The 9,227-nt window shown below is 52.7% G+C and overlaps 1 protein-coding gene across 2 annotated transcripts; it reads left to right on the top strand.

Annotated features, from left to right (window-relative positions):
* The first annotated feature begins 677 nt into the window (after nt 1-677).
* Nucleotides 678-8,452, top strand: P2RX4 (purinergic receptor P2X 4). 2 transcript variants are annotated; one of them, XM_071571727.1, is made up of 12 exons: nt 678-1,108; nt 1,664-1,811; nt 3,622-3,693; nt 3,777-3,849; nt 4,329-4,425; nt 4,611-4,691; nt 4,797-4,938; nt 5,247-5,383; nt 6,663-6,756; nt 6,841-6,906; nt 6,991-7,086; nt 7,759-8,452. In XM_071571727.1, the coding sequence occupies exons 1-12, from the start codon at nt 978-980 to the stop codon at nt 7,789-7,791; spliced, it is 1,170 nt and encodes a 389-aa protein (XP_071427828.1). In that variant the 5' UTR covers nt 678-977; the 3' UTR covers nt 7,792-8,452. The 2 variants fall into 2 exon arrangements, with proteins under 2 accessions (XP_071427828.1, XP_071427827.1); XM_071571726.1 differs by lacking the exons at nt 6,663-6,756; nt 6,841-6,906; nt 6,991-7,086; nt 7,759-8,452 and adding an exon at nt 6,266-6,651 and having other exon boundaries at nt 934-1,108.
* The last annotated feature ends 775 nt before the right edge of the window (nt 8,453-9,227 follow it).

Consider the following 9,227-nt stretch of genomic DNA (forward strand, 5'->3'; position numbering starts at 1 on the left):
CCAACCCCTGCTCCTGTCAAAACTATGCCCAGTCCTGTGCCCTTTAGTCCAGAAGGTCACTGAGGGGCTGGAGCGTGTGCAGGGAAAAGGGAACGGAGCTGGGAAGGGGCTGGAGCAGCAGGAGTGGCTGAGGGAGCTGGGGGGGGCTCAGCTGGAGAAAAGGAGGCTCAGGGGGGACCTTCTGGCTCTGCAATCCCTGCCAGGAGGGGGAACAGCGACAGGAGGAGAAGGAACGGCCTCAGGCTGGGCCAGGGCAGGGGCAGGTGGGACAGCAGGAGGAATTTCTCCATGGAAAGGGTGGTCAGGTATTGGAAGGGGCTGCCCAGGGAGGTGTGGAATCCCCGACTGAACGTGGCACTTACTGCAGGGTTGGGTCACAAGTTGGACCCGACTTACCAGAGCTCTTTTCCGACCTAAAGGGTTCTGTGACTCTGTGAAAACAGCCGGGGCAGCTCCGGGCGGCCTCTGCCTCCGCCGGCCGCGGGCAGCGAGCGCGGGGCGGCCCCGGGGCCGGGGAGCGCCGTGAGGGCGGCCCGGGAGCTGTGCGGAAAGACCGAGGCGCTGTGAGGGAGACTCGGGGCGCTGTGAGGGCGGCCCTGGGCGCTGTGAGGGAGGCCAGGGAGCTGTGAGGGAAGATCAGGAGTGCCGTGAGGGAAGATCGGGAGCGCCGTGACGACGGCTTGGGGCGCTGTGAAGGCGGCTCGGAGCGCCGTGAGAGAAGCTTGGGGCGCTGTGAGGGAGAATCGAGGCGCTGTAGGAAAAGCTCGGAGCGCCGTGAGGGCGGCCCGGGGCGCTGTGAGGGAAGATCGGGAGTGCTGCGAGGGAGAATCGGGAGCGCCGTGAGGGCGGCCCGGGGCGCTGTGAGGAAGGCTCGGAGCGCCCCGAGGGCAACTCGGAGCGCCCTGAGGGCGGCCCGGGGCGCTGTGAGCGCTCCGGCCCGCCCTGCCCTGTCCTCCCCGCCCCTCGCGGCCGCCACCATGGCGTCGTGCGGGGTTCTCTGGAGCTACCTCTTCGAGTACGACACGCCCCGCATCGTGCTGATCCGGAGCCGCAAAGTGGGGCTCATCAACCGCGGGGTGCAGCTCGGCATCCTCGCTTATGTGATCGGGTGAGCGGCGCTGCGGCCAGCCCCCCGTGAGGGGGCACGGAGGGGCGGGAGCCGCCGCCTCCCTCAGGGGCTGCGGCACCCCGAGGCTGTCGGGGGACCCTCCGGGCTGAGTGGAGTCCGGAGTTCACATGGAGAGGGTGGCCTTGCAGGGGTTGGGGCACCCCGAGGCTTCGGGGGTCCCTCCGGGCTGAGGGGGGTGAGCCCGGAGCTCACACGGAGGAGGGGATGGCACTGCTTAGAGAGCAGAATTAATTGCAGTCTGGGGGCTGCCCGCAGAACGGGACCCCTCAGGAGCGGGGCCGACCCGGGCGGTGAGTGGTGTTCACAGTGCTGGGCATGAGAGCAAATCACACCCTGCAAACCGCTCCGAAAACAAAAAATACCTTTCTAAGAATCACAAGGGAGATTGCCACTCCTGTGACCCTGTTGTAGGGAATCGCTGTGGAACTATCCGGACTGGCCCTCGCGGGCGGCATGTGGGAAGAGGAGACATTCCGACCACCTATGCTTGTCTGTGGTGTTTATGGGTTGTTTCTTGTGATCCTTCTCCTGCAGGTGGGTCTTTGTGTGGGAGAAGGGCTACCAGGAAACAGACTCTGTGGTCAGTTCTGTAACCACGAAGGTGAAAGGAGTAACGCTGACAAACACGTCCACCTTGGGAGCCAGGATCTGGGATGTGGCCGACTATGTCATCCCTCCTCAGGTACCAGTCGCTTTCACATGCACAGGGAGGGTTTTCTGGCAATCAGCTTCTGCTTTGCTGAACTCCACTGAGGGCAGAGCAGCTTCGGCTCCAGCATGGCCTGGATATGACAGAACAAAGCAGCTTTGCTTTGTTACTGATCATGCTGAGCACCTGTACCACCAGCCCTGGGGAAGTTTGTTTAAAGAAAAATACATCTCTGTGTGCGCTTGTGTAGAATCACAGAGTGGTTTGGGTTGAAAGGAACCTTAAAGGTAACCCAATTTCAAGCCCCTGCCATGGGCAGGGACACCTTCCACTAGCCCAGGTTGCTCCAAGCCCTGTCCATCCAGGCCCTGAACACTTCCAAGGATGAGGCAGCCACAACTTCTCTGGGCAAACTGTGCCAAGGCCTCACCACCCTCACAGGAAAGAATTTCTTCTAAATCTCTCCTCTTTTAGTTTAAAACTTCCCTCTTGTCCTATCATTATCTGCCCATGTAAAAATTCCCTCTCCCTCCTTTTTATAAGCTCCCTCTAGGTACTGGTAAGGCGTCTAAGGTCTCCCTGGAGCCTTTTCTTCTCCAGGCTGATCAACCCCAATTCTCTCAGCCTGTCTCCATAGCAGAGTTACTCCAGCCCTTCGAGCATCTTTGTGGCCTCCTCTGGACTCGCTCCAACAGGTCCATAACCTCGTTATTTTTGTGGCCTCAGAGCTGGATGCAGCACTGCAGGTGGAGTCCCCTGAGAGAGGAGTAGAAGAGCAGAATCCCCCCTTCGAGTTGCTGGTCATGTGGCTTTTGATGCAGCCCAGGACACGGGTGGAGCCCCGACCCTCATGAGGACCTTGCAGTTGGCCTTGTTGAACATGATGAGGTTCACACAGGCGCAGCTCCTCCAGCCTGCCCAGGCCCTTCTGGATGCCATCCCTTACCTCCAGCATGAGACTGCACCCCACAGCTTTGTGTTTCCAGCAAACTTGCTGAGGGTGCATCAATGCCACTCTGTGGATGTTGCCTAAAGAGATGCTGAACAGCACCAGTCCCTGCAGAGGAGGAACTTTGTAGGCTTCAGAAAAAACCTGCAACAGTAACCACATGTCCTCTTTCTTACTGCTCCGAAGCAAGGAAACCCAAGTTAGCTTGTTGGCAGAAACCCCAGGAATAGCCTGCAAGTTGTTTGATCCGGTACAGAACAGGAAGCTGTAGTTACTGATTGACTGTGTCTGTGGCAATCTGCATGCTGTGGGCCATATGTGGTGGCCTTTGGGATGGGCAGGCACAGCCAAGCTGCTACTTGGGAGTCCCTCTGCACACCATGTGGTGCAGAAAAGGAGACAGAGACAGATTTTGGTTCAGTGATCATGTTTGCATATCAGTGGAGCAGAAGCAAATGACAGATCCAGAACCATACAGACCTGAAAGTAATGAGAGTAAAGTGACAAAAATGGTGCTCCCTGAAGAAACAAACTAGAACTGGTCAAATTTCCAATTGATCTAGTGCAAAAAGAGTGGGACTTGTGCTCGGACTTGCAGCTGGAGCTCTGCTTCTGCTTCTGCCTTGCAAGTCCCCTGAGGAACCACGTGATCTGTTTTGATAATGAGAATGAAGAAATTTGGGCCGAGTGGGAGTTTCTAGTCCTGCAGTCCTTCCTCTGGCTCAACACAGTGGCATCAGGCAATACATGTGGGAATCTGCTCCTTTACTGCTGCACCAGCATGTCCAAAGCAAGTCCCTTCTATGGGACCACCTGGGTGCTGTCAACAAAAATACCTTGGATGCTCTTGGCAGACTGTCACCCTTAAGTTTCCTTCTTGTTTTGCTTGTTCAGGGTGAGAACACTGTGTTTGTCATGACCAATGTGATACTCACGCTGAACCAAAGCCAAGGCCACTGCCCGGAGGTAGGTGCAGGATTTGCTTTAACCCTGCCTTGTGTGGGTGGGAGTGTGGGGGAGAGCTTAGTGAAATTATTGTTCCTCTCCAGCTTCCAGATGAAAAAACAGAGTGCACGATGAAGAACAAATGTGTTCCAGGATACGTCAGCACCCACAGCAATGGTAAGAAACCTGTTGCAAAAGTGTTGCAGTCTGTGTGATGATACCTTTGTGCTGTGCCTTTCCTGCTGTGAAGGAAGCAGCATTTCACTTCAAGTCTCCTCATCTCACACTTAAGAGAACTGAAAGGGAAGCAGAGGGAAGCTCAGATTTTTCTGCTGGGGAAGAGCAGGTAGACTGTGTTGGGTGGATGCTGGGTAGATGTGGGCTTTGGTGAGCTGGCAAATGGTGTGAGGGCTTTTTCAAGGCCTTGAGTCCCTGAAGCAGTATTTCACACCAATGAAGATTTGACTCAGGGAAAGGACCTGGTGCTTCTTTCTCTGAAATTGCATTACAAATTGTACTGGAAGATAATGAGGGTCTTGGTGGTGACACTTTGCCTCTCAGAAAATTGCTTTCACCATATGGAGGGAGGAGACATCACAGGACAAATACTGCCTCTGGTTTTGCTTAGTAGTACCTCCATGCACTTGTCTTTCCAGGCATCCAGACAGGGGAGTGTGTTTCATACAACAGCAGCATTAAGACCTGTGAAGTCCTTGCATGGTGCCCTGTGGAGGATGACAGTCACATACCCAGGCGAGTGCTCTGTCTGTCTTCCTGCTCAGTGGTGGCCCTCCTGAGATGAGTCTGACAGTAATGCAGCTGGTGCTTCTTCCTGCAAGGTGCTGTTGGGAAAAACTGAAGAGATGAGTACCAAGGACCCTGCAGAGTCCTCTTTGGAAAATATGTTGTACTTACTTACCCTTACTCTTGTTTTGTAGGCCAGCGTTCCTGCGAGAAGCTGAGAACTTCACCCTTCTGGTGAAGAACAACATTTGGTACCGCAAGTTCAACTTCAGCAAGTAAATACCAGGGGGATATTGTGCTGTCGGGTGTCCTGGGCAGTGAAGGGGAGCTGGAGTAGTGGAAGAAGATGCAACAGCTCTTCTCTCTCTCTTCCCTTGCAGACGAAACATCCTCCCCACTATCACCTCTGCCTACCTCAAGAACTGCATCTATGATGCCCACACAGATCCCTTCTGCCCCATCTTTCGTTTAGGGCAAATAGTCGAAGCTGCAGGGCAGAACTTCCAGGAAATGGCTGTGGAGGTATTTGACAGACCGTTCTCTTGGGTGTCATTTGTGTAAAAAAGCAGTGGTAGGTCGTTGTCTCCTCTGCCTTGTGGCATGAGCCACAGAACACAGAGTAGCTGCAGGATGGAGAGGTGCTCTGGTCAGAGGGACTGGAGTCAATTCTACTAGTTTGCCTTGGCTTGTTTGGGTGGGATTATGTGCCAGACCCTTCTGCAGCAGAAGCAAGGAGTGTTTAACTGTGTCTGGGACAAGAACCAGTAAATCGGGGTCCTGGTCAGCAGAGTGCCTTCTAGCAGAGACCTTCTCCTCTCCACACTTGGCAGGGTGGAGTCATGGCCCTGCAGATCAACTGGGACTGCAACCTTGACCGAGCTGCTTCCCACTGTGTGCCAAAATACTCCTTCCGGCGCCTGGACAGCAAGGACACTGCCCACACCGTCTCACCTGGCTACAACTTCAGGTAGTGTGGCTGGGGAGGGCACCCGAGGCTCAGTCTGCCATGGGCAGTTGTGGCAGTTTTGGGCTTTCCATGGTGCTTGGAGAGCACCAGAAGGAAACTTGGAGAGTTTTTCTGATGCTGTAAGACAGAGGAGTGGGGTCCTCACTGTGTGCAAACCACAGCAGAGAGGGGAGGTCAGTGAAGCTCCACTGGTTCCATCAGAGTGCCTGAGTCATGTTTCCATCAGCTTTTGGGTGGCCATGGCATGGCAATGGGAGAACTGACTGTTTTAGGGTATGCTGATAGGGCAGAATTTGAGGGAGGTTGGGGGGAAACTGAAGCATCTCCTTCACTGTGCTTGAGGGCAAAACTGATCTCTGTACATGGCTCTGTCAACCTGCACCAGTATCCTGGTGTACACCACCACATACACATCCTGGCCATTACAGTCCAGCACCTCCAGTAAAACACCAGTGCAGTGGGTTGCATCCAGACTCAGACTGTAACAGTAGGGATTGACCACCATGCCAAGGTCCTTGCAGGATTCCTGCGTCTGAGGAAACACATCTCAGGGCTGTTCTTTCTGGAACCACAAAATCTCACTTAGCACAGGGTATTTTTTGGTGGGCCTTGGATGAATTCACCGAGGAGCTGCTGCCATGCAGACAGCACCCGGTGTGTCTGGGAGGTGCCAGCCCTGCAGCTGGTGGGGTGTCAGGCAAGACGGGCTGGAGATATCACAGGCAGATCTAAAGTGCTCTTGCTAATTCCAACCCCTTACCAATCCTTCCTCTTTTCTTCTACCCTATTCTCTGCTTCCTCATGGCTTAGTCAACCGCGTGGCAGAGTAAGTCTGATCTCATTTATTTGTTCTCATCCCTTCTCCCTGTCATTTGCCTGCAGGCCACCCTGTGCGGGATGCAGCAGCCTTTGTGTGCCAGGCCGAGTCGCTGCTCCTGGCCCTGCCCTCTCGTGGCTGCCTGGTCCCCTGCAGCCGCCTGCTCGCCTCTCGAGTGGCTGAATTTCTTCCCGTTTGTCCCTCTGCTCCCCTCCTAATTTTCTCCCCTTTCTATGCTTTTCAAGTTTCCTGATTTGGCTGGTGGTAACTTGTCTTGCATTCACCTGTTCTGGGCTTTCCTCCTACATGTGCTTGCCTGCATGAAGTCATCATTTGGGGTTTGTGCCTGGAAGTGCCAATGTTCAGCCCATCCCCTTGGGATAGAGGACACACCTGGATGCTGCATGATCACATAAGCAACCTCAGAATTTCTAGCTAAGCTCTGACCTATCTTTTCTCCAGGTTTGCAAAATACTACAAGAATAGTGATGGCACTGAGTCACGGACGCTTGTCAAAGCTTATGGCATCCGCTTTCATATCATAGTGTTTGGAAAGGTAGGGTGGCAGTTCCTGGAAGTCCTGTAGTGAGAGCTTTCAGAGATGCTGAAAAATGTATTCAGCCTTGTCACTGTCTTCTAGGCAGGAAAATTTGATGTAATTCCTACCATGATTAACATCGGGTCTGGCTTAGCGCTGTTCGGTGTGGTAAGTGACACTGCCTGGGCTCAGTTCTGCAGTACTGCCTCAGTTCTGAGGGTCACTGCCTTAAAATCTTTCCATCTCCACTAGGCAACAGTGCTGTGTGACATTGTTGTCCTGCATTGCATGAAGAAGAGGCACTACTATCGGGAGAAGAAGTACAAATACGTGGAGGATTATGAACTGGTAAGGCAGAGGAAAGGCAAAGTTGCTTCCTCCTCTGACTCCAGATTGATTCTGAAACAGGATGTAGAAAGTCCACATCAAACAGGGATTTTGAACCACAGTTCTAAGGATCTGTCTTCATCAGAGAAGCTAATTTTTACCTCAAGGCTGTTGCAGGGAAGAGCACTAAGAAACAAATATTGTTGTGTTTCCTGGGCAACTGCTCTTGGAGAGAAAAATACATGTTCAAGAACTTGTCATGCTCCAGCTGCACCTACTTGGCTGCAGTCATGGGCAGTTGCCTTATGAGAATTGTGGGGAACATCTTTGTTCCCATTAAATCCTTCATTCTTGGCTTTTGGGGTTCCTGTGGCTGTGAACAACCCACTCAAGGGGTTGGTATTTTCTGAGACCAGGCACAGCTACCGCTCCCTCCGGGGTCCAAATGATCTGCTTGGTTAATAACAAGGATTTATGAGTTGCTTGACTGGTGCTAAGGGTGGAGCTGAAATCTGCAATCTGTCTTTAGGGAAAGTGTTGCTGCAGAGGGTGGATTTCTGAATCAGGAGGCCTTGTGGCACTGGAAAAGTAAAGTCTGAGTAACAGTAGCTTGCCTGTGCAGAGGGCTTTATGTGACAGGAAGGGGGAGAAAGAAGAGTTTTCTGTCAGAGAACTAATCTCTGATGCTTGCAGGGAGTCGGAGAAACATACGGAACCAACTCCTGAACTCCTGCTGGTGCAGCACCAACCAACTGCTGCTCTGAACTGCTGCTCTAAACGTTACTTGTCTGTGCCATGAGACCACCCCCTCTTTGCTGGAAGGAGGTGGGGAACCAAACTGAGAAAGGCACACCTTTGCTACTCTTCACTACTTTTCCTGGCTGGAGACAACCCCCAGGGAGAACTGAGGCTGCTCCTTGCCTGCTGTTCTTTCCAGGTTAATTGCACTAAGCATAGAGGGAGAATTGTGCTCTGTGACCACCAGGCCTCTGTTCTGGCCAAGCCTGGGACAGGGATTGCTCCAACACTGTGACTGTCCTCCTATCCCTGAGCTCACTGGGAGCAGAGAGCACAGGATAACAGGCACAGTCCTCCTTGCAGTGAACATGGCCCCTGCCAGGTGTTGCCCAACCTTGGGAGAGCAGCCCCTTGCTGCAGTCAAGTAATTCTTCCTTGTCCTGAAGGACTGTGAAGCTTAGCTGAGCCTGCACCTGCTGTTTAACTGTGTCTCCAAGCTCCAGTGGCCACAGACCAAGATAAAGCAGTCTGGCTCCATTGTGCTGTGATAAAAGGCTTCCTTTTTTTTTTCCATTTTTTTTTATGGTACTACTTTAAATCTCACTTCAATAAAATATTACCCTCTCTCAGTCCTCTTAAAGTCCTGCAAGCTGAGTTTTGCTTGTTCATTTTTCCCCAGATACCAACCATTAGTGGAGAGCTATCAAAGCCAGGGCTCTGTGGGCTTTGCCTCTTCATTCTCCCAGCAGAAGTGCTGCTGCAGCTACAGCTTCTGCTCCACCTTGGTTCTCCTGACACCTTGTTGCATTAAAACCTTCTCCAAGGGAAATTTTAAGTTAGAGGCCAGGTTTTTAGGGACCTTATCCAAACACTGGTACCAGTTGCTTGGAAGAACAGATCTGTTATTCCCTGGCACACCTCCCAAGCCTTTGCCACCACACCAACCATGTATCTGGGCTGATGCATTTAATGGGTTTACACAGTTTGATCAAAGTGAATTTTTTTGCTTGTATCTTCACCTGGCCTTCAGCATCTCTAGTGATCACAACTGGCTCACAGAGCCCAGCTCTTCCATTCCTCTAAACCTTTTCTAGTGTTACAGAGCCCTGGGATCTATTCCATACCTCCAGCATCCTGGCTAGGGCTTTGCTGCCATTTTCCAGCAGCACAGTGGGTACACTACAACATTATCATCTTGTTTTATTCTTTATTTGCCTGCTGCTGAGCCCTAAGTTGTGTCCCAAGTCAAACAGTGCCTTTCCAAGAGTCCAGTCTGCCTGTGAATGCTCAGTCTGGATTATGGAGTGGCTTGAGCCACTGTGGATTCATCCTTGATCCCCAAGATCCCCAGTAATGGTGGAACACCAGACCTCACTGACATGGGAAAGTGCTTTCAGATCCCTCTCCAAACAACCAAACTCTCA

The sequence above is a fragment of the Pithys albifrons genome, chromosome 17, assembly GCF_047495875.1.
Source record: "Pithys albifrons albifrons isolate INPA30051 chromosome 17, PitAlb_v1, whole genome shotgun sequence".
Taxonomy (NCBI): Eukaryota; Metazoa; Chordata; class Aves; order Passeriformes; family Thamnophilidae; genus Pithys; species Pithys albifrons.